At 58.9% G+C, this 23,740-nt stretch overlaps 2 protein-coding genes across 2 annotated transcripts; both read right to left on the bottom strand.

The window, feature by feature from the left end:
* Positions 1–1,593: 1,593 nt before the first annotated feature.
* On the bottom strand, positions 1,594–9,576 carry SPATA20 (spermatogenesis associated 20). The gene is made up of 16 exons (XM_054585529.1): positions 9,539–9,576; positions 8,384–8,563; positions 8,238–8,302; positions 7,891–8,045; positions 7,673–7,816; positions 7,373–7,574; positions 6,932–7,062; positions 6,726–6,830; positions 6,435–6,509; positions 6,128–6,337; positions 5,841–6,033; positions 5,344–5,512; positions 4,869–5,080; positions 2,992–3,191; positions 1,914–1,994; positions 1,594–1,764 (listed from the first exon to the last, which is right to left on the bottom strand). Exons 2-16 carry the CDS (start codon positions 8,506–8,508, stop codon positions 1,594–1,596), a joined length of 2,238 nt encoding a protein of 745 aa, XP_054441504.1. The 5' UTR covers positions 8,509–8,563; positions 9,539–9,576.
* A 3,001-nt stretch (positions 9,577–12,577) lies between these two features.
* Positions 12,578–23,089, bottom strand: EPN3 (epsin 3). Its single transcript, XM_054585528.1, has 10 exons — positions 22,967–23,089; positions 19,068–19,768; positions 17,997–18,115; positions 17,248–17,328; positions 16,883–17,014; positions 15,836–15,923; positions 15,108–15,374; positions 14,828–14,944; positions 14,482–14,709; positions 12,578–14,305 (listed from the first exon to the last, which is right to left on the bottom strand). The coding sequence occupies exons 2-10, from the start codon at positions 19,627–19,629 to the stop codon at positions 13,974–13,976; spliced, it is 1,926 nt and encodes a 641-aa protein (XP_054441503.1). The 5' UTR covers positions 19,630–19,768; positions 22,967–23,089; the 3' UTR covers positions 12,578–13,973.
* Between the last annotated feature and the right edge of the window lie 651 nt (positions 23,090–23,740).

The following is a 23,740-nucleotide window of genomic DNA, read 5'->3' as shown; positions in this document are numbered from 1 at the left end:
CTGGGGCTTGAGTATTTTTATCTGTATGAGGCCAAAGGTACCTGCCTTGCCACCTCATTCATGAAAATCAATGGGACATCAGAGAACAAGAGGCCTTTGCAAACTGCCTAGACCTTTCCAAAGCCAAGGCTGGGACTGCCAAAAAAGGCCACCTGCACTTCCTAACGCTCCACCCTCCCTCCTTGCTGCCCCCAGACCAGGCTCCATTTGCCCAGCCCTCAGATTTCCTGGCAAGGCTGAGCAGGCTCCGGCCAGAAAGGGGACAGCTGACCTTGTTGGCCGGAGCCCTAATCCCCTCCAGATGGACCGGTGGCTTGCACCAAGGGCCCAGCTAAACCCCGGTCCCAGTGACCATGTGTGGCTGTGTGTGACTGTGCCCAGGGGACAGCCATGGTCCTCAGGAGACCTTGGCATGACTCAGTCCCGCCTCCCAGCTCCTTCATGCTCCACTCCTTCTCACTGCTCACATCCCCACAATGCCGTCACTCAGGGGGTGTCTAGCAGCTTCTCCTGGGTATCTGTACTGCTTGGCTGCTGCCCAGGCTCAGCAGACCCCTGAAGGTCTGGAGTGGAGAGACGGCTCCGTCCCCTCCTCCCTGCCTGTCCGCCCGTCACCCTGCATCTGCCCTTCCCAAAGCCCGCCTCCGAGCCCCCTCCCACGGTGGAAGCTAGATGGGGGTTCTGGGGCCTGTGAAGAGGCTGGTGTGTCAAGAACGAGACTTGTATCTTCCAACATTGAGGGGACAGGAAGGGGTCGCAGCAAGGCACCAGCCTTCCCTACAGCAGGAAGAACTCACATTTGGAGAAGGACTTCCAACTCAACAGATGTTCCAAATGAGAGAAAACTCTTTCCCTGGCTTGGCTTGTGTGAAAGCCGGGGGTCAGGGGGAGGGGTGGACAATACGACCCCCTGCAGGAAGGCTTCGGCTCCATCCTCCCTAGGCCGAGGGCTGGATGGATACCCCAAAGGAAATGCCCTTCGTCCTGATAAGAGCAGCTTCCACAATGTACTGGAGCGTAGGCAAACGCTGCCATTTCCATTTTTCTTTCATGAAAAATAAAAGTTCATATGACGCATCCTCCTGCCCCTTCCCCAGCTGTAAACAGGAGGAGACAATAGGAAGGGGAGGGCTGGCTCCTTGTTTAACCCCGCCTGAGGGCAAGGACTGGTTTTCCCTCCTGGGCAAGTCCACACCCCCACCCCAGCAGCCATTCCTGGTCCCCTGACCTCAGTTACATCCACACCATGATGACAGTGGCCAGGGGCAGGGTCATCCTGGCGACCTCTGAGAGTGAAGGAAGAGTTCAAGAAGGCAGAGGGGTCAGCTAGGGGCCCCCAGAGGAAGGGGCCCTAGGCTGCTGGGTCCCAGGCGAGAAGGCGAGGACCCTCTCTCACAAGCAAGGCCCAGGTCCTGAGGTTACCACAGGACGCTGTTAGGTTTATTTCAAAGTGAGTGGGTGCCCAGGGTGGAGGACCTGAGGATGGGCAGGTCGCCTGGTGACAGGGTGCCCAGGGGCGGCCGCAGGCTCTGCAGGGCCCTGCGGGGCCCAGTCTCTGTGGGATCGGGGAGCTCTGCCCAGGGGGCCAGGGAATCACTGATGCAGCAGTTTTCTCAGTTCGCTGGGCTCGGTGATGGGCACGGAGCAGGCCTGATTCTCATACACGTAGGCGGTAGCCCGGTCTTCTAGCTTTCGCAGGGTATTCAGAAAGGGCAGCTGGCGGGACAGGAAGCTTGAGGGGTCCCCATTGGCCAGAATGAGCACCTGGGGTAGTGGCAGAGGAAAAAGGGTCACCTGGGGCTGCTGGGACACTGGCAGGGCCCACTGGAGGGTTTCCTCTCCCCAGGCCATCAGAGAGGGAGATAGTCGGGGGCTGATGAGGAGAGGGTGGTGCCAAGTTCACAGCCACAAACCTTGTTAGGGATGTAGATGGAGTGGACACACTGCAACAGAGCCTTGGTGTCCTTGGCCTGGGGGTCTCCACAGATGACGATCTGGCCACAAGAGGAAGGTAACTCTGGAACCCGCCAACCATAGGGGCCCCAGCCCCCTCTCACTGGGGCACCCTTGAGTGTCAGGTACAGGGTGGGGGGCTGGACCTAGATCTACCAGGGCTTCCCCGACGTCCCTCCACCCCTGCACGACCTCCCTAAGAAGGAATAGGACTCAGCTCAACATCCCCTAGAATCTGAGGCGGCTGCCTCAGACTCACTGCTCGGCAAGTGGGAAGACAAACTCACAGGCAGATGCGCGCGCACACACACACGCGCACGTATGAAATACACATGGCGGCGGTGTCATACGTAGTGGTAGAGATACAGTCATAGGAGACACAACATGGGCAGAGACACCTGCACACACACACAGAGACTTGACACGCAGAGACCCACACACAGGGAGGCACAGAGTCACCACATATGCCCAGATGGAAGCAGACACTACACACATGAGTACAAACAGCAGACACACACAGGGAGAGATACACAGGCAAACATGCAAATATAAGCAGGCGAACCTTAACGCAGGGCATACACATGCAGACAGGCAAACATATACTGGAAAAACTCACACCAGCACACGTTCAGAAAGGCACACACACAGTCACACACCTCCAGATGCGCACACACAGCAATAACACACATAGGAGCATACGTGCAGGTAAGCATCTATCTGCACACACAGCAGCAGGCCCAACTTCACAGTACACAGAGCTATGAAGAGAGACACTTCACCGACCACAGGGACGCACCAGCCATGGAGGCCCCCACCTCCTGCCCCTGCTCTGAGAGTCCCAGACGCAGGCCCTCACAGAGACAAAGGCCTGCCGGTGCCAGAGGCCTCCCAGACACCCATACTCCTAGATGGCCACACACCCATGGACCTGTGCTCTGGGGGACAGCCCCAGGAGTCCTGCCCCATGTCCCCAACCCCCACTGCGGCCCTAGCTTCCCTCCCATCCAGGGTCCCCGCCCAAGTGCCCTCTGTCCCCACCTGCTTGAGGGTCTGCTGGTGGGCTGAGAGGGCTCGGACCATCTCAGGCAATGCAACGGGCACACGGCGCATGCGCTCAGAGAAGGCGGTCAGCAGGCACACACACTTGTCTATCCAGTCCTTGTGGCCCGTGAAACCGTGCAACCGAAGCAGGTTGTGGGCGGACACGGAGTTGGCGCTGGGCTCCGCGCCATCCTGGTCTGCAGAGGGCAGGGGGCAGAGCCATGAGGGAGGGTCCCTGGGTTGCAGGACCCAGCCCCAGGACCGTGGCCAGGGCGGCTGGGGGGATGGGACGGAGAAGAGTCCCTGCCCACCCACCCTGGCCCAGGCCAGAGCGGGGTGCCCGCCCCAGCAGCTGGTTATTGATCCTCTGCCCGCCCACCTGCATACTCAGCTCCTTGCCCCTGGATGAACGGTGGTCCCCTGGCTTCCCCATCGCACTGCTTACACCCCCACCCAACCACCCAGCTGCGCCAGCCGGAGTGGCATCCTCCTTGCCTCTCCCTCCCTTATCTCACCTCCCACTTCTAATCCTCCATGGGATCGCTGGGTCTGCAGCCAGAATAGACCCAAACCCTCTACTTCTCCCACCTCACACTTTTCTCTTATCCGGGCCTTTGCCAGCATTTACCTGGACTGAATGTCACTAACAAACAGCTCTTAACTGGTCTGTTTCCCCTACCCCATCTCTTCTCCACCATCAGTCAGAGTGACATTCTTAGATCTAACCAGAGCAAGTCACAATCCACTTAAAACCTGTCAGAGCCATCCTGGCAGGTGTGGCTCAATGGATTGAGAGCTGGCCTTCAAACCAAAGGGTCCCTGTGTTCAATTCCCAGTTAGGGCACGTGTGTGAGAGGCAACCACACACTGATGTTTCTCTCCTCTTTCTCCCTCCCTTCCCCTCTCTCTGAAAATAAATAAAATCTTTTAAAAAGTTCTTTTTTTAAACCTTCAGAGCCTTCACTCCTTGCCATGCCTACAAGACCCTGCAGGGAGACCCCCCTCACCTGGGCACCCTGCACGCCCTCCCCTCACAAGCTGGCCTCTGCTCTCATGCTCCAAGGGTCAGGCTGCCCTTTCCAGGCCTCGCACAGGCTGTTCCCTTGGTCTAAAGTCCCTCCCCAATTCTTCTGTGACCACAGGGCCCCATCTTGTCCTCTGACCCTTGATTAAATAAATGACACGTCACTGGTGTAATCTGACCTCCCTCCAGCTGAGTTAGGCCCCACTGTTGCTCTCTCTCAGTGCCTTTCATTCATTCAACCAATGTTTATTGAGCACCTGTAATGTGCCAGGCCTGTGCTAGACCCTGGGGATACAGCGGTGACAAAGTCCTGCTCTCAAGAGTTCACATTTGGGGAGCTGTGGCTCCAGACCAGACACATCAAGTGATGGATGGTAAGTGCTACCGAGAATGGAGGCCTCGTATAACACTTTATGGCACTCACAATTGTAACTGCACATTTGTGCATGCATTTTTGCATGAAGTATTATTATTTACTAGCTGCCTCCCTTGCTACATTGTAAGGTTCATGAGGGGAGGGACCAAGTCGGCCTTGTTCAGTATGTGAATCCAGGCATGTGAGTTACTGGGCTAAGCATGTTCACAGAATAGTTAAATTAATTTTTATGTCAACCCTGTAAAGGCAGTACCAACGTTAGCTCAACGTCGCATATTAAGAAACTGAGGTTCTGAAATATGAGACCAGCCCAAAGTCACTTGATTAGTAAGCGGTGAAGATGTGAATCCAGGAGGCCCCGGCCCTTATCCACTCTGGCTCTTCACCACCATACCAAGCTCCCGCCTCCCACTGGGAAAACCAAGCCCCATTTGGGTCCGGGAAACCAGACCAGCTCTGCATCCCCCTACTGACCGTCCTTCAAACGCAGGGGCAGTCCAGCCCCCAGCTCAGTCTCACTGCAGAAGTAGCCGCCACCACGAGAGTCCCAGAAGAGCCTGTCCTGAGTATCCTGCAGCCTCAGAGCCCACTCGAGCCACGCACTCTCCAGCGAGGCCTCATAGAGGTCCAGCAGGCCCCGTACTACGAAGGCGTAGTCCTCCAGGAAGCCCCAGCAGGGCGGGTTGCTGAGGGGACAGGCACCAGGGGAGAGGGGAGAGAAGCTTTCACAGAGGAAGTGCTTTTCTTGCATTATTTCACTGAACACTACAGATCTACCTCTCCGGTGGGTACCATTAGCCCACTTCCCGGATGAGCGAGTGGGCCCAGGAAGGTCAAGAGCTCACAGCGGGCGGATGGCAAAGCTGGGATTGGAGCCTACCCAGAGGCGAGGAGGGGGTGGAGACTGGCCTGGGGTGCCCAGGGAGACAAGCTTTCCCCGGCCCCCCACCTGTGCTCCACAGTCCCCCCAGAGCCTGCATAGCAGGTCCGTATCAGGCGGCTGCTGGCCACGTCAAACATGTGTCGCTTCAGGAACTTGGCACCATTGGTGGCGTAGTTGATTAGCCTCTCCATACCCAGGACAGCCCCGGTCACCGCATAGCCAGATACCATCAGTCCTAGAGGGAGGACACACCAGAGGTCATGGGACGCTGGCGAGCGCCCTCCAGGCATGCCCCCTCCCGCTCCCCGAGTCCCCCCCCAAGCCCTGACGCCTCTCTGGAGTAATCTGGTGAGCCAGTAGGAGATGGGTCCCAGCACCAGGCAGGACTGGGCTCCTAGCCCCTGGTCGCGACCTTGGGCGAGTTACTTAACTCGGAGTCTCAGTTCAGAGATAATAAAACTGATAAGGGAAAAATTAATATACAGCAGGTGCCTGACACACAGAAGGGGCCTTGTGAAGGGTAATTCTATAAACAGATTAGACTTCCGACACGGCCACCCCACCATTCCAGGCGGCCAGCATCTTGCCGTCCAGGTGCGGCTTTGGCCGATGTTTCCGGGCCTGGAAGAGCTTCTCCAGCCCTGTGTCGAGCAGGGTCCGGACAACCTCCACCTCCAGGCCAAAGCGGGCTGCGGTCAACTCCAGCGAATACCGGACAGTCAGCACATTCTGGCCCTGCAGCTCCCCCTTGGGGTCCTGAGGAAAACAGCCCTTGTCTGAGAGCATCCACTCAACAGGCAAGTCCGCCTGTCCAGCTTCAGGACCCTCCCACGGCCCCAGGAGTCCTCACCTGACTGGGGCTGATGTTGCCGGCCTCTGTGAGCCCATAGTGCTTCATTAGGAGCTGGCCGGAGGTCAGTGGCTCGGTGGCGCCAGGCACGGGCTCTGGGAGCAGCTGCTGGACCTCTTTGACCGTCCACACATAGAAGGCACCCTCTTTGGGCCGCACGCCTCGCTCCGGGGGCGAGTCTGCATCCTCTGCGCTGTAGAAGCCTCCAGACTGTGGGGAGAGGAGAGTTGGCTGGCCCCAGCGTTCCGTGCAGTGAAGGCCACGAGCCCTCCCACCGCCAGGCCTGCCTGCCCCAGTGGACACACACCCGGTGAGTCAGGTTCCGAGTTACATACTGCAGGATGCCTTTGGCAACATCAGAATAGAACTCGTCACCAGAGATCTGAAAAAGAGGAAGGGGACTGTCAATGGAAGTCCCTGGCGTAACCTAAGTCCAGGGGGGCCGGTCAGCATTCTCCCAGGAGGGTGAGGCAGGAACCCGGGTACTGGGCTTATGGAAGGGGATTAAGGCTGAGGTCAAGGGGGAGCCACAGGTTACCAGGAAAACCCTGGGAGGGGCAGCCAGGGGTAGGTAGACAGGCTGGGGTCAGGGGGTCACCTGGAAGGCCTGTGAATAGGCCACTGCGAGCTGCCCTTGGTCATAGAGCATCTTCTCAAAGTGGGGGACGTGCCACTGGCGGTCCGTGGAGTAGCGGTGAAAGCCCTGTACCAGGTGGAACGTGGGTCTGGAGGCCGATCCCGGCCTCTGTCCTGAGCCCACTGCCTCTTGCTGCCCCGCTCCAGGGAGTGCCTAGCCCCATTCACCTGCCCGACGTGGTCTCGAATGCCCCCATTGGCCATCATTTTCAGGGTGTGCAAGGCCATCTGCTGGGCCCGAGAACCATCCTGGGTGAGTCGATGGCTAAGCCAGTAGGAGAACAGGAAGCTCAGGATCACTGCGGGCACCAAGAGTGGGTGAGAGAATGGGGGCATCAGGGGGTGCAGATCTGGGTGGTCAGCAGGCCTTTGGCTAGGCTGGGGTTAGGCGTTCACACGGCACGCAGTCTCTCTGACAGGCTTGGGGTCAGGGGGTCAATGGTCAACCCAGGTCAGTGTTGGGGTCACTGCTAAGATCACAAGTCAGGTCTTGATCAGAGAGCTACTGACAAGATGAGGGTAAGGAGAGCAGGGGCGAATGACCAAGCCTTTGAGCCGGACAGGCATCCGAAGGCCAGGCTGGGGCAGGGCGGGCATGGGGTCACTGACCCGGTGTGGGGAACTTGGGAGCCTCAGCGAAGCCGCCGTACTCCTCGTCATAGCCCTCATCCAGCTGTTGGAAGCAGCGGCTGTTCATGGTGGCAGCGGAGGGTGGCAGCTGGCGGTCACCGGTGCTGATCTCCGACCGAGCCAGCAGGGCTGTGGTGACGCGCTGGCTGTTCTCCAGCAAGGCATTCTTGTTCTGTTTCCACTGTGCAAGGCAGAAGCAGATCTGGAGGTCAGCACAGGGCGGGGGTCCCTTGTTCCCTCGCCTTTGACTCTGTCCCCCCACCCCCAACGAACGCCCACCTGATCCCGTATTCTCAGCAACACTGTGCGGAAGCCAACTCGGGTCAGGCCGTCCTCAGGGGGGAAATAGGTGCCTCCCACAAAGGGCTGGAGGTTGGGAGTCAACCACACGCTCATGGGCCAGCCCCCACCACTGCTGGTGGCCTGGTGGAGAGATGGCGAAGCTGAGAGGAGCGGCCCCTGTGTACGGGCAGTCCCTCTCATGGAAGACCACTCACCTGCACGAAGGTCATATACACCTTGTCCACATCGGGCCGCTCCTCCCGGTCCACCTTTACACTGACAAAGTCCTCATTGAGCAGGCGGCCAATCTCCTCATTCTGGAAGGACTCCTCCTCCATCATGTGGCACCAGTGGCAGGTGGAGTACCCCACTGGAATGGGGCCGTGGGGCCACCGTGGGGACCAGTGATGGGTGAGAGGGGTGCCAACCGAGGGGGCCCAGCTGGACCGAAGAGGCCCTCACCTCTGGTTTCCTGGGAGGCCCCCAGACCCAGAAGACCCTTCCCCTTTCCACCACCACTCCGCAACCCCGCCCCCTTTCCCAGGGAAGGCAGGTGCAGTACCTGAAAGGAAAATTGGCTTGTTTTCTTTCCTGGCCTTGTCAAAGGCTTCCTGTCCCCAGGGGTACCTAGGCCCAGCAGGGTGAGGCATCACTCACCAGCCCGGGGTGTAGGAGGGGCTGAGGAAGGGCATTGGGAAAGGCACTCACCAGTCGACAGGGTTGTAGGCATGTTGGAGGAGGTAAGGCGACTTCTCATTGATCAGGCGGTTGGAGACCTTCTGGGGTGTGGACTGGGAGCAGCTGGTGCGGCTTCCCTTCCCTCCAGCAGGCATGGGCACTGAACCACTGACCGTCACACTTCGGTCCTTGTCCCGGGAGGAGCTACCCCTGGCGTGAGCAGGCGGGTCAGGCCAGGGGTCTCCCCCCTTCACCCTGGGGGCCCACTCCACCCCATCCTGCCCTCTGGCATCCCTCCCAGAACCCCCTGCTCTCAGCCCAACCCACCTTTCTGAACCACGGGGGAGACTGTGGCCTTTGTGCTCCCCCTTGTGTTTTTGGGGGGGTGAAGTAAGGTGGCTCATTGGGGACTCCCTGCCAGGTTCGTCTCCCCCAACCTCTCGGACCTGGCGGTGGGAAGGCTGATGACTGTGAGGTCAGGGTGAGTCACAATGGGCAGAATGGTGGTCCAGGCTCCGTTCCCTCCCCCTAACTGGGCCCCCTGCCCAGAGTGGTGGCGTTGGAGGGGTCTCTCTGGCATGGCTTGGTGTGTGACCTGAGCCGAAAGTCTGCCCACTGCTGGTGGCTGGACAGGGCAAGAAAAATTGAGTCTGGGACTAGACATGTTAGGGGCAACGAGAGAAAATCAACAGAGAGGACTCCCTCACTCAGCATCGACTCACTGGACTCTTCTGTGGGGCCAGGTCCTGGACCAGCCCGCAGGACCCTGGGGGAAATCGGAAACTGGCCCAGATCTCAAGGGGCTCAGTCTGGGATGGTGGTGTTGCAGGGCAGCCTAAATAGGGCCAGGCCCCTGCAGCAATAAGGCCTGTGACAGGCCAGCCCAGGGTGCTGTTAGACAGCGACCTCTGGCCCAGCATTGAGGTTTACGGAAGGCTTCCTGGAGCTGGTGTCAGAAGAATCCCAGGAAAAACAGCCCTGCTGGCCGAAGGGAGGGGAGGGTAAGAGGGCAGGAGGGCGTTACTGTCAGGGCCGGGTCACTGGAGCCGACTGGAGGTGGTGCGGGGGCGGCGAGGGGTTAAGGCGTCAGGGGCTGTCCGAGCCGGCACTGACCACAGCCCGGTGCCGGCGCTGCGGCCCAGCAGGCGCAGGGCGTGCGGTAGTGGTCCACTTGCCCGCATATACCTGCGGCTTGAGGAGAGGCCGGGCCTGGCGCGGGGCAGCAGGACGCCGCAACACAGCCAGGTCCCCGTGGGCCAGCATGGCTGCTTCAGGTCGTGGGCCGGGGCGCTGCGGACAGTGAGGGAGGGTAGGTGGGAGGAGAGCCGCGTGGCGCGGGCCCAGGCTCGGACCCAGGCTCGGACCCAACCGCGGGCGGGTCTTCGGCGACCCTTTGGGCCGGTGGCTGGTCTCCGAGTGCCTCCCTGTGGCGGAACGCGGGATTACAGACAGGACATCAGGGGCCAGAGAGGACCTGGGTTTGTGCACAAAAGTGGGCGGGCTTACCGGGGCTTACAGCAGCTGCCAGAGGGATGCTCATCCCCATAGGGAGAATCATCCCTGTTGGGAGACATGGAGGACTGTGAGGATGCCACGGCCGTGGAATGCCAGAGCCTTGGCTTATTTTGTACGATCCTTGCTCATCTTACAAATGAGAAATGAGGCCAGAGCGGAAGGTACGTATGGTTTGTTCAGGCTCATCCAGCCCGTGAGCTTTGTGCATGCGCACCTCTCCATAGCAAGGTCCACCTAAAATCCCACCCACTCCAGGAAGCCTTCCCTGACTATTTTTTTCTTTTTTCTTTTTTTTGTTTTTGTCTCTGCCTCCCAGCCTTCCCTGACTATTAATGGTGAACCAACTTTATGTCCTGTCATCTACTTTACACACTTGTCTCCTTTGTTACATTATGGCAATACCAACTGCCTACTGCCTGCCAGTCACTCTGATAGGTACAATGGTGGTCATAGAGGGACCAGACCCTCGCCTTTGTGCTGCTCACAGTCTGATGAGGGAGGTAGAAGCTAATCTGAGAGCCATACAAAGGAATGTATAACCCCCTCCTGTGAGGAGTACAACGAAGAAGAATAACAAGGAAACTGATCTGGTGAGAGAGGCAAGGCCGGGAGACTTCCCTGAGGAAATCATATTTGTGTAGCAGCCATCGAAGCCCAGGGGGATGGGGAGTACTGGGGAAGCAGCTGGAAGAGATGTGCAAAGGCCCTGTGGCCTAGCAGAGTCAGGGCTAAGGCACTGCAGGCAGCCAGCCTGGCAGCAGCACAGAGCAAAGGGAAGAGGGGCAGTAGAGGAGATTAAGGTTGGGGAGGAGGGCAGGGGCCAAGTCTTGGAGGGGCTCCAAGATCTGAATCGTGAGGAGTTTTGGTTATTGACGAGAGCAGAAGAAAGCTGTTGAAGGGCTTTGCTCAGGGGAGTAACCCTGCATTTTGGAAAGCTCCCTCTGGCTTCCCAGTGGAGAATGTACTGGAAAGGGGCAAGAGCGGCAGCAGGAGTGATTAGGAGGCCATAACAGGGCCAGAGGAGTGGGTGGGGGTCTGTGCCAGGTGGAGGCGGAGCTAGAAGGGGATGTCTGTCAAGAAGGAAAGATTGACAGCGTTGCCGGTGAGGGGGAAGGAGGGGTCAGGAGTGATTTGCAGAGTGGGGCTTGTGCTGGGTAGTGGGTGCATTTGCTGATAAGGGGGTACAGGGAAAGGCTTAGGCAGGGGTTCATGAGGTCAGTTTTGGACATGTTAGTTTGAAGTGCCCTTGAGATGCCCATGTAGACACGACAAGTCTCCGGAAAGTAGAGGAGAGGCTGGTGGGCGAGAGGAGTCAGGTGTTCACTGCGGGGACAGTGCAGGCACGGGAGAGGTCGCCCAGGACGACTGCGGCGAGAGGAGAGAAGCAGGCTCAGGCCCGGGCTCGGGCTCGGGGAACGCGGGAGTGCATCCAGGAGAGACAAGAGAGGAATGGCCAGAGTGTTGGGGGGAAACCAGGAGAGGGTGATGCCCCAGAGGCAATGGGACAGAGACTTGCAAGGGGGGAGGGTCCGTGTGGTCAGGCTCCAGAGAAACCAACTGGGATGGTACAGAAAAAGGTCCACTGGCTTTAACAACATGGGGGTCAGGTGTGGGCTTGGCAGATAGTGTTCCAGTGAGGCGAGGCTGACAGCAGAGACCGATGGAGTGGGTTGAGGGGGGAGGGGAAGAAAGGGGCACAGATAGAATGGACACTCGATGTGAGGCGAAAGACACTTTCAAGATGGATGACAAATACCAAGGGGAAGGATTTGGCTTGGAGAAGGTGACCAACGATATGGAGGAAAGAAATCGCTGAGAAGCTAGAATAACAAAAGCGTGGCGCAAGAAGGTCTTGTGGGTGCTCCCTGGGAGGAATGAGGGTAAGAGCAGAGAACAGGAAGCCCGCCTTGAATGTGGAGGAATCTGGAATGACGACACCTCCCCCAAAGTGTGACCACCGGTCAGGGCTGCTGAGATGTCATGGGGTGGCGAGGTCATCTTCTTGGACAATAGAGACAGGTGGGATTGAGCAAGATCTGGGTAAGTAGAAGGCTGTGAGCCATGACTGAAGCATGGCAAGAATGAGGTGGAACACCACCCCAGGTGGGGAGGAGGCAGGGACAGCCCAGTGGCTCCAGCCTTCCAGGAGGGAGGGGTCTTACAGGAGGGAAGATGGTCCGGAAGCAGCTATGGGGAGCACGGGTACCAACCTCCTCTTAGTGGGGATCAAACAACAGCACCCCTTGCAGTGAGAGGGTCAGGGACACGGTGTCCACGTGACAGCCAGTTTAGAAGAGGAGAGCCCAAGTAGGAGAGGGACAAAGTGTGGTCAGCGACCAAAGATGGAGGCCTCCTGCGAGTGTGCGGCAGAAGACACATGGGAGCTGAACTCAGGGCACTGCCTGGCAAACCAGGAGTAGGGGGGTGTATGGCAGGTGCATTCCCCCTGGTTAGTGTCTGACGAGAGTGACCCTGGGCCAAACGGACAGTGACCTGGGAGGAGCCACATAGCAACCTCATACAGAAGGAACTCTTGTTCCCATTTGACAAGGAAACGGAGGCAGGGTCATAGAGAGGTTAAGTAATTTACTCAAGGCCCGGGAGCATAACCACTTATAACTAAGTGATCATTATTATGTGCAAATCTTGGAGCAGAGTTCTGAACTCTCGGTCCGACTCCTAAGTAGGTGCTCTTGTCCATCCTGCCTTCAACAGCCAAGGTGGGACTCCCTCCAAAACAACAAAACATCCCCGTTCCCCACCCCAGCCTTAGGAAGAACAGCATTATGTGTTTCCCCCGACTTTGGTGTTTCTGATCTATGGAAGGCCATTTTCTCCCAGCATTTTAAAGTGGGTGGAGCTGGCAGCAGGGCCAGACCCTGAGCACTGAGGACACATTAGTGTCTGGTGGTTCAGTGACCGGAGAGCGTCGAGTAGAAAAGGAGGGAAGGTGACCATGGTCGCCTCTGGATGAAGCCTCAGGCCCTCCGCCTCTGCCTTGGTTTCTCAGATCCCACATAGGCCTTCAGGCTCCCTCTGCACAGCTGAGATTGAGCTTATTGCCAGCCCTGAGAAGGAGAGGAGGGCAGAGCCAGACTGAAGGCGACGCAGTAGAACAAAGGAGCATGGGGGCTCTTGTGCCTGCCTCACCTGCCCGGCTGAGTTCTGAGCTCCTGGAGATGGTGGGCTTAGCAATTAATTCTCTGCCTCCATGCCCCCCGCCCTCCCCACCAACCCCAGGCAAGCCCAGCATTTTGTACACAGCAGTCAGTATTTGTGAATTAAACCTGCTGCGAGGCTGTGACCTCGAAGCCAGTGGAGCTGAACGGAGGCTGAATCCCCGCCCCACCCCCATACTAGCTTTGTGACTTTAACCTCCCTGAGCTTCAGTTTCCCTGCCTAGAAAATGGGTTTTGCACTTGGTTTAATGCTCTGCTGCCCTCATTTTTAAATTCTTCACCCGATTTTTAACAAGGGGCCCCACTTTTTCATTTTGCGCTGGGCCCCACCAATTGTGTAGTCAGTCTTGAATGTGAGCAACGTTATCTGCCTCAAAGGGTTGTTGCAAGGATTAAATGAAGTAATCTGTCTAAAGTGCTTAGCACGTAAGTGTTCAATAAATGGGTTCCTTGCTATTAGATCATTCCAGCGCCTACGTGTGATAAATGAATGAAAATGATCAAATGAAGGAGAGCCTAGGGAGCGTCTGGAAGCGAAGGTGTCAGGCTGAGGGGGCTGTGCAGGAAGTGGGAGGGTTTTTTGTGCCCCCACATCGTGGAGCAGTTTTTTCCACGGCAGCCAGTGATTTGCGCTGTGGTCCAGACCTGGCCGCCACGCCCCGCAAAAAGTCCACTTGGTGAGAGCTGAGATCGTGGGTTCCAGTCTTTATTACGGGGTCGCGGTCTCGGCCCCGGGCAGCGGTCACTCGATAGCTCCAGGGGCTGCAAAGGGTCTGCGAAGGCCTGGACCGGGGTCCGCAGTGGCCTCGGGGCGGAGTCTCAGCCGAGCCGGCTTCCGGGGGTGGGTCCTGGGTGGAAGCCCGCCTCTCCTCTCCGTTGCGGGGCGGGGCCTCGCCAAGCGCCAGGCGGCGAGGGCAGGAAGGTGCTCAGAGGAAGGGGTTGGTGCTGGCTTGAGGGGCGGGATGGAGAGGCCCAGAGGAGTCCGATGTGGGCAGCAGCGGAGGGGGCAGACTCGAGGGGGGCGGCGTGAAGGCGCCGGCCCGTGGGAAGACGCTCACTGAGGCGGGGAGGCTCATGCCGGGCACGCTGCTGAGTGGGAGGGGCAGGGAAGTGCTGTAGGTCATGGAGCTCAACGGCGTCCCTATCGGCCGGCCGGCAGCCAGGCCCAGCGCGGGCGACCCGGTTCGCATCTGGTTCAGGGTCGGCCTGCCCAGTTCGCCCCCGCCGAACGGGTTGGTGGGGGATGGAACGCTGAAATCTGCAGAACGAGAGTGGGTGGGTGGTTTGGAGTGGGCCAGGGACATACCCCTAAATTGGAAGGGGACAATATCTGGGGTTTTAGAAATAGGGAAGAAGAAGGGTCTAGGGCAAAGGCTGGGCTCTGAAAGGAAGGATGAGGTGCGGGGGTGAGACAGGGAACAGGGGATGTTCTACCTGTCAGGAAGGGGTTCCGGGTCTTTGCAGCCTGGGGTGCCTTGACTAAGGAGTCAAGGTTGACCAAGGAAGAGGCTGAGGGGCCCAGGAAGGATTCAGGAGTGCGAGCTCGGGCTTCTTTGCTGGGCTGGGTTAGGGCTTCTCCTACTACACCCAGGTCAAAGGCATCTGGCTCCTTAGTACCATTTTGCTTGGAACTGGGGATAGGGTCTCCAAACAGGTCCAGCTCTGGAATACAAATGGATATGGAGAGGGATTGGTCACACTGTAGAAGGAAAAAGGCAGAGGCGGCGCTGGGTGGGCCCCTCATTCCCCAGAGCTGCATCATCCTCTGCCTCCTGCTTACCCACAGGACTGCTGGGCTTCCCAGAGGGCAGGGCCTGGGCACCCTCCAGCCCCTCCTTGGTCTCTGTGGATACTGGAAGTTTGGCAAATGGGTCAAAGGTCGAGGTGCCACCTAGAGCTAGCCAAGGAAGAAAAGAGAGGAGATGGGTTGGCAAAAAGGGCACAGGCCCTGGACTGACCTCTTTCCAAGCAAGCAGGCCTCCTAACAGCCTCATCCCCGGTGGGGGGGCACCCAGAAGTCCTTCGGCCCCCCGCCCCCCACCCTCTGGCTCTTCACTTACCAGGTGTGCTGGAGGTTTCCACTAAGGACCCCCAAGGGTCAGCCCCGGTGGTGGGGAGTTGGTGGTGGGAAGAGTTCTGTGCCCAAGGATCTGTAATGGGGGTTCCAGCAGGCAGCACTGGGGTCCGGCCCCAGGGCTCAGAGGAGGAGAGCGTAGGGGGCAAGTCCCATGGCTGGCTTCGGGACAGGAGGCTTCCTGAGGGGACCGGAGACCAGGGGTCTGCAGAAGGCCAGGAGGAGCCACTGGGCTCTGTGTTGGGCCTGAGACCTGAAATGGGACAGCACAGACATGACCCCAGGCTCACACCCTTACCCCCAGCCCAGGGTCTTCCCAGTTACCCAGACCAAGTTGCAAAGCTAAGGAACCCATTTCACAGATTGTGGGTGCTAACTCGGAACCACCCAGCAAGAAGGAGCCCATATCTAGCAAGTTATCCCGGGAGCCTGGGCTCCCGGACATCAGCAGTTCAGGGACTGGCAGGCACAGGAAAGCCAGGGTGACCAGCAACAAGAGCACTTTCCTAAGATCATTTCTCATGAGCTGGGTTCTTCAGATGTGCTCCCCCTTCCTCACTATGACATCATGTCACAGAGGAAGCTGAGGCTCAGAGACATGGGTGACTTGCCCAGTGGCCCTCAACTGTGGGTAAGAGGGTGCCAGCAAGTGGCCAGGAAGGGAGGGGCTCTGTAGGGCCAGCCTGGGAAGCTCCTGCGGCCCTGTGTGCCCACCTGGGATGTCCCATGGGTCAGCGGAGCCGTGCGTGGAGGGCGGGGCCGGGGAAGGTGTGAAGATGTCCACCAAGTCCAGGATGGAGGCCTGTGGAGAGGAGAGGCAGTTATGGCTCAGTGGAGGGCAGAGGGAGGGCAGGCCCTGCCCGGTCATCCTGCCTCCAGCTCATTTTCACCTTCATCCATTCCATAAACACAGTAATGATCCCTCACCTCTACATAGTGCTTTTCAGTCTATGAAGTGTTTCCTCATCCATTTAGTACCTGATATTCCTAACAACCCTGTGCAGTAGGTAAGGAAGGAGGTGGTGTGCCCATTTCATAGCGGTGCCAGCTGAGTTCCAGACAGGGGAAACAGTTTTCCTGAAGTCACACAGCCAACGAGAGGTTGAGCTGGGCTAGGACCCAGGCCTGCCCTCAACTGTCCTGCTCTGCAGCCCACCAGTAGTAAGGCGGGTTACATGACGAGCCTACCTCCCTAAGTAGTGTCCAAGAGGAACTGGTTGCAGAGAACACACAGAGCTGGCAGAAGAAAAGGGACCGAGAACCCCAGGGGTAGCATAGACAGCTATGGAGGACGACCTTGTTCCCAGCAGCTCCCGACGCCGCCCCCCCTGAAAAATATGCACAGGAGCTCAGGATGTTTTTAGCACCATATTCTGACTCTACCTCCAGTCTTGATTTGCACATCATGTCATCCTAGCGCTTCTGAGCTGGAACTATCCAACAAGCCCATTGTACAGAGGAGGAAAGTGAGGCCAGGACCACGACGTGCCCCAATCTTAAAGTGGCAGCAAATCCAGAACCCAGTTCGAAGGGTCTTGGATCAGGATTCTTTGCATGCCACTTTGCTATCGGCTTGGCCACCAGCCTATGCAGTAGGGGACCCAAGCTGGGACTGCTGCACCCCCTCCACCCCCATTTTCATGGAGGAAACACTTTAGTAGTGCTTACTGTATACAAAGCACTGTTCTGCACTGTTTACAAATATGAACTCGGTTCATCTCTCCGGCTCTGCCAGCCCACACAGCCCAGCACCCTCCCTACCTGGCTGGTTTTCAGCTTCTCCTCCTCCTTTCTCTCTTCTCTCTCAGGCTTTCTGTCCTGCTGACGGGGCCGGACTGCAGCCCCAGCACCGTTGGCCATGGGGGAGTCATCTCCCCGCCAGGACCGCACCTCCTGCAGAAGGCACAAGGGGAGTGAGGGGAGCTTGGGCAGCCCAGCTTGGACTGGAGGGGAACTGAGCGGAGTCCAGAAAAGTGCCCGGTGGGAGGCGACAGAGAGGTTAGGCACAGCAGAACCACTAGGTGAAGCAGGAGGAGCCTGGTTAATGCCCGGTTAGCACCTCCACCAGCACCAGCACCAGCACCAGCACCGGCACCAGCACCGGCATAGGAGTCTTAGCCCACTACCTTCTGGTGCTCCTGCCGGCTCAGGCGCAGAGCCAGCTGCAGCTGCAGGTCCTCGTCCCTGGGGGAGGCTGGGGGGACTGGCTGTGAGGGAGGAAGACAGGGGTGAACTTGGCCCAGCACTCCCACTCCTGGGCCAAAAGGCAACATGGCCCTGCACGGGGAATGTGGGACAGAGAGAGAAATGCCCACCCTGGACAGCAATGTGGGCACGGCCTTCTCCCTGGCCAGATCTGAGATGCAGTTTAAAAATCAAGAAGCTCAATCTTTTTCTTCTGGGTCCCCTGTGTCTCCCCAAGCCCTGCTTCCTGCTGGGCGGGCCTGGATCCACAGAGGTGACAGCAGAGAGGATGATAGCCTGGGGGCTGTCCCTGGGGGGGGTGGTAGCATGTCTCTGCGTCTCCGAGGGATGTGTCTGTCAGCACACTTACCTGCTTCCCCTCCGTGAGGCGGCAGCAGGCCCGTCCGCACTCGACTACCCCCGACCCACTATGCACTCACTGTCCTTCCCAGGCCCAGCCAGAGAGGACTGGAGGCGGGAAGGTGATCCCTGCTGGGACAATCGCAGGGACACAGACAGGCCCTGGGCTGTCCTTGGGAGCGGGACCAGGGCTTTGGGGCCCAGTGTAGGGGAGCCTAAGAGTCAGAGTGCATGGAAAACAGGGACCTCTCCTTCCTCCCCCAGTGTCCTCCCCATGCCAACCCCAGCCCAGCTGCGGGGCCTCCTGCGCTGCCCCAGGAGGGGCCCTCACCTTCTCAGCCTCCTCCCGGCTCATGGCCAGGGCCAGCTGCAGCTGCAGCTCCTCTTCTCCTGACGTCTGGGGCCGGGCCTGCTCCAGGTCTGAGGTGTAGCGGGGGGACGAGGAGGAAGCTGCAATGACCATCATGGCTTCCATGACCCCACAGGCACTCATGGGCTCCCGCACCCCACCCCCTCCAGGAAGCCAAGGCTCAGAGACAGAAACTGAGGGGAAGAGGACAACGGGCAGCCGAGGGCCCTGGGGAGCCAGGCCACATGCTTGGCACTTTCTGTAATGTTTCCCATTCCTCCCCATACAGAGTCCACTCTCTCCTTCACAGACCCGCAAACAGCTCTAAAGGGTGCCTGCTCGGGGTCCTGCAGCCAGACTTGAACCCAGGTTCCCTGACCCTTCCAGCTGGGCGCCATCCAGCGTGAGGTCAAATGGGGTGGGCGGATGAGAGGCTCCCATCAAGGTCACGGCTCTCACAGCCCACAGCACACTGTCAAGGGCTTTGGAAAGGGGGGCCATTCTGAATAAATCTCAGATCGGGGAAGCCCCCACCAGGATGGAAAGGGGAGTCAGAAACTGCTCATCAGCCACCCCCATTTCCAAGGACAGTGCCCTCGAGTTGGTGGGGTTAGAGGCAATGCCACCGATGGAGCACCGTGTGCCATGTGTCTGGGCACAGCGCTGAGAGCAGCCCCGGGCCTGGTCCTATTAATTCTCACATCAAACAAGTGTAGATAAGATTATCCCCGCTCTACAGATGAGGAAGCTGAAGTTCAGAGAGGTGGCCGTCCAGATGACACAGCCTGGAAGGGGCAGAGCAAGGGATGCTGCTGGACTCCAGAGCCTGTGTTTCTGCCGCAGACAGTGAATTAACAATAATAACAACAAGTGTATGCTGTCATCATTGTTTACGCTAACTGGTTGAGCACCTACTATGTGCTGGGCATTTCGCCTCACACTTTATATTCCTTATCTCACTGAATCATCATGACATCCCTCTGAGGTTGTAGAGCTAGAACTGGAACTCAGGCCACCTCTCTGTCCCCAGCCATGCACCCAGGGCTCACTCACAATTGTAGGAGGACGGGGAACCCCGAGAGCGGCCATAGTCCTCGCCGTGGCGGCGGCTGAAGCCCAGCTGCCCGCTGCCCATGGCCATGCCCTCCAGCGCCATGCGCTCCTTGGTCTTGAGGGCATGGGTCCGCTCCTGCCGGAGGCGCTCCTCATCTTTGAGCAGGGCCATCACCTGCTTGACCTTCTCGCGCACGTTGACGCCCTGGTCTTTGCCATCACGGTCAATGTACTGGAAGTCCTTGAGTGTCTGGATGGTGAAGAGGTTCTCCCGGCACTGGTGGGCCACCCGCTCGGAGCCTGTCTTGAGCAGGTAGTCCAGCAGTGTTAGCGCCTTGTACACGTGCCTCCAGTTCTTGCCGCTGTCATTGAGCCGCCGCCACAGCATGCCCATGACCTCAGCAAAAGCCACCGTATTGAAGGTCAGGTCAGCAATCTCTGACATGAGCGAGCTGGGCGGGCCCCAGGGGTCATTGCTGGTGGCCTCGCGCACCTTGATCTCCGCCTCGGAGTAGTTGTGCACGATGTTCTTCACCTGGCGCCGCAGCGCTGAGGTCGTCATGGCTGGGGACTTGGAGATGGGCGCCCCCCGCCCCAGCCGGAGGTGGAGGGCCGAGGGCCACCGTCGTGAGGTCACGGTTTCCAAGGATGGGCCGCCGTGCTCTCAGCAGGGCGGCTTCGTCCTTGGGTTCCACATGGGTCTGAGGAAGAGAGGGTTTGTGAGTCAGGGGCAATGGCCCCTCTAGCTGGCCACTCACTCACTAACTCAAGGCCTGTCCAGGGTGTGCCAGCGGCCGGGAACAGCTTCCAACCAGCACTTTTTATTTGTCTTATTTTACTTATTATTCAGCAGGCACTTCCAGCTTTGCATGCTTGTTTATTTTCCCCCTATACTAGAAAGATGCTATTATTATTACCTCAGAGAGAGGAAATGAGCCTTAGAGAAGGATGGACTTGCCCCAGATCACAGAGCTTGTAAGTGGGGATTCGGGATAAACCTAGGCACACACACACCACGGTCCTTGCCTTTACTGAGGGACACAAAAATGACCCCCAGGAATGCCTACGGGGCTAGCTTGCGCTTGGCTTCCTCTCCCCTTTCTGCCAGGATCTAGCTTAAGACCTGTCTTCCAACTTCTCAGTCCTCACTTTCGTCTCTTTTCATATTCATTTTGTATCTCGATTCATTCTCTACCTGTTTCCTGGGGCCTTCTCTGAACCAGACACAAGGCGTAAGTCCTGGGGTACCCACCCCAATCCAGTTGAGAGGGTACAGGCGACCACAGCCCCGCAAAAAAGTGCAGAGGAACACAGGAGTGCCCAAGCTAGGAAACTCAGTGGAAACTCCCCGGAGGAGGTGATGGCTGAGCTGAGTCCAGAGATATGAAGGCAGGGGAGAGGAGGAGTGAGCCAGCAGGCGGGAGCGGGAGGGGCGGCAGCTCAGAGGGACTACCGTGAGCTGGGCCAGGTGAGGGAGGAAGGAGCATTAGGAGGGGCTGCCTCCCAGAGATCTGGGCCAGGTGAGGGAGGAAGGAGCATTAGGAGGGGCTGCCTCCCAGAGATCCAGCCGCCGCCACCCCTGCTGTACGCACAAGAGCGCTGAGGCCAGAGAGGGGACGCGGCCTGCCCGCAGTCCCATGGCGTGTAGGTGGCAGAGCTGGGATTAGGTCTCCAGAAGACTAATCCAATACCTGTTGTCAGTGTCACCAGTTTTTTAATTAATTCATCTGATTGTTTTATTGTCTCAGCCCCGCCTTTACAGCCACAATGTAAGCGCCCTGCGGGCAAGGCTGGTCTGGGCTCCCCAAACCCCCCTGCCTGGGGCACGTGGCGGAACTCTGATACCCCAGCTACAGGGGGATTTGGGCCAGCCAGGTGCTTGTCCCCACAGCCATAGGACCGGACCATCTGCTGAAAGTCAACCCAGGCCCAAGTCAGAGAAATGTTCTCCCAGGGTCCTACCAGAAAGGCACACTGGAGTCCTGCCATCACCACTACTCTGGTATGGGTATACAGTGGCCGGGGCGCATGCGTGCGCACACGCGCGCGCGCACACTGGCTGGACCTGCAGAGCCTCTACTTCACCATTGAACCCCCACCGATACCAGCACCCACAGAGACTGCACCTCTCAGCTCCACCTTGGGACTCAGCAGGAGTCAGAAGGAGTTAGTTCTACCCCCTCAACACCGCCCCCCAGTTCTGCCAGCACAGGGCTCATCTCAAAGGCACCCACAGGCCTCATAGCTTTCTTCAGGGCCCAGGTGCCTGGGAGAGCTTCGCCCAGACAGTGGGGTCCCTTGGGAGACCCGGAGGGCTGGGGAGCGCTGGCTGAAAGCACTGCCTACCTTCTGTCTGCTGCCTTTCCGTCCAGCCGGCCTTCTGAGGGTATGCCGCTGGCCCGCACTTGTTTAGCTCCCGCCCACCCTCCCCCTCACTAGTGACTCAGACCTGTCTTTACCTCTCTGACCGGTGGGCTGGCAGGTGGCAAGACTCAGGATGAGAAATGATTGTGTCCCAAAGCCCGCCCAGAGTGCATGCCGCTCCCCGTGCTGGCCACTGAAACCAGCAGAACCAGTCAGGCATCGTGACTCCGGCAGGAGCTCTACCTGGCCCTCCTGCCCAGCCAAGGAGGAGGGTGGTGGGAGGGGCCCCCGGTGTGGGCGCCGCAGCCCTGCCTGAACTCTTCTCCTGGGAGGTGGGCATGGCAGAGCCTTCCCTGCACACCTCTGCCTGAGCTAGGGGAGGGGAGGGGTCGGAAACACCTGAAGTCTGAAGGGAACAAGGTAGGTAGGAAGAGGGGGCAGGGCGAGGCTCAGGGAGTGCGGAAGGGCGGGAGGAGGAGAGGAAGGAACGCGGGAGGGAGCGGCTGGGAGCTCTGCCAGCAGTGTTACAAGCAAAGGGTTTTATCGAACACAATATGCCCAGAAATAAAAGGGAGTGAAACAGAAACCCAGCAGCCGATAAGGCGGCAGTGGCAGTAGCAGCGGCAGAGGCAGCCTGGGCAGCCGGGTATGGAATTACTGCAGTGACCTTGAGCCAGACCCTGTCAGGTGGAGGGAAGGACACTGAGAAGGCTGGGCCTACGAGGCCAATTCAGAGACGGGGGGAGAGGGCAGGAGAGGCAGGAGGGCAGGGAAAGAGGAGGGAGGAATCTGCTGTAGGGGGGCAGGATGGGAGAAGGGCCAGCGGGGGGTGGGACCAGCTTTGGGGGGACAGGTATCAGCTCTCTCCTAGAGTAGGGTCCCAAGAAGAACTTTGCAGGGAGAAAGGGTCTGCCCTTCCCAGGGCCCAGAGGACTAGGGGACTAGGGGACCTGTCAGAACTGAGGGGGCAGATGACAGCTCCAGAGTCGGGGTTCAGGGAGTCGGAAAGAACCCAGATGTCAGTCACGTGGGTGAGTGTGTCCGAAGTCTGGGCGTGCCCCATGGGCCGGCACCCCCTCCCATCCTCTGCTAAGGCAGATGCTGGCCTCTGTCCTCCATCGGGTCCAGCAGGGACAGTGGGGGGAGTGGCAGTGCCCTGACTCTTGCTGCCGGAGGGACAGGGGAGTGCCCTCTGGCTGTAGCTGAAGTCAGCTCTGTGCTGGGGGCACTGGAGCAGGATGAGCGCTGCCTGAGGCTAAGGTGCATCAGGGGCTGAGGAGGAGGGGCTGGGAGAGAGGAGCAGGAGTCTGTGAGGAATGCAACCAAAGATGCTTGTTCCAGGCTGGGGAGCAAGCCCCCAGTCCTCCTTTCTGGGGGCAGCAGGGAGGGAGGGGCTGCAGGCAGGAGGCCCATGTGGAGCAATAAGCCCCCTCCACCGCCCTGTCCTCCTCACCCCTCCCCTGGAGCCTGGAGGGGAGACTAAGCCCCAAACCTTCCACTGGGGCACCACCGCTGCCAGGGAAGGGCCAGCTTACCTCTGGTGCAGGCTCCCTTGGCCCCAGCCCCGGGACCGTGAGCAGCCTCTGCAGCGACCCTCCAACCGGCACGGCAGGGGGGCGGCACAGCTTCGGGATCGTCCCCAGAGCCATCCACCGCAGACCCTCGTCCCAGAGACCCACCCTCGCCAAGGAGGCCTAGACCCCTTGGAAGGGCGCGGCAGGGTCCCCTGAACGGGCTGCAGCTCTGCCTCTTGTCCGCCGGGCTCCTGGATGCCCAGCCGGCAGGCAGCACTCAGGAGGAAAGTTGCTCAGCTGGCCGGGCAGGTCTGCCTCAGCAGTAACAGGACACAGGAGGAAGCACTGGGCGTGTTAACCCCTTCCTGCTGGCCGGGCAGGCGGTGCCTTCAGAGGTGGCAGGCTTGCCTGCTGGCATTCCCCAAGAGGTGCCGATCTGGAGCCTGAGAGCACGTGCTGGTGGTCCAATCCCCCCTGCAGTGTATTAACCCTTCCCCTGCCTCCTCAACAGGAAACAGGGCCGGGGGCTCCAATGCCCACCCTACCTTTCCCCTCCCGCTCTGGGCCAGGAGGACCTGTCCCTGGGGCTGGCCCTTTCATAAAGTTACTCTGTACTGTGGGGCCCCCAGCGGGCCCCCTTGGCCACCCTGACAGGGACATCAGCCCTGGCAGAACTCCGGGCACAGCCCCTTCCCTGCTTCTCCAACACTAAGTGTTCTGCCGGAACTTCCTCCCCTCTCAGCTGAAGGATGCTTGAGGCCCATGAGGTCATCAGAAGCACCGAATGCAAAACTG

This window comes from Pteronotus mesoamericanus, unplaced genomic scaffold, assembly GCF_021234165.1.
Source record: "Pteronotus mesoamericanus isolate MK-2021 breed Mesoamerican mustached bat unplaced genomic scaffold, CSHL_Meso_final contig_84, whole genome shotgun sequence".
Classification (NCBI taxonomy): Eukaryota; Metazoa; Chordata; class Mammalia; order Chiroptera; family Mormoopidae; genus Pteronotus; species Pteronotus mesoamericanus.
The sequence above is the reverse complement of the archived record's forward strand: the minus strand, read 5'-3'. Positions and strand labels throughout refer to the sequence as shown.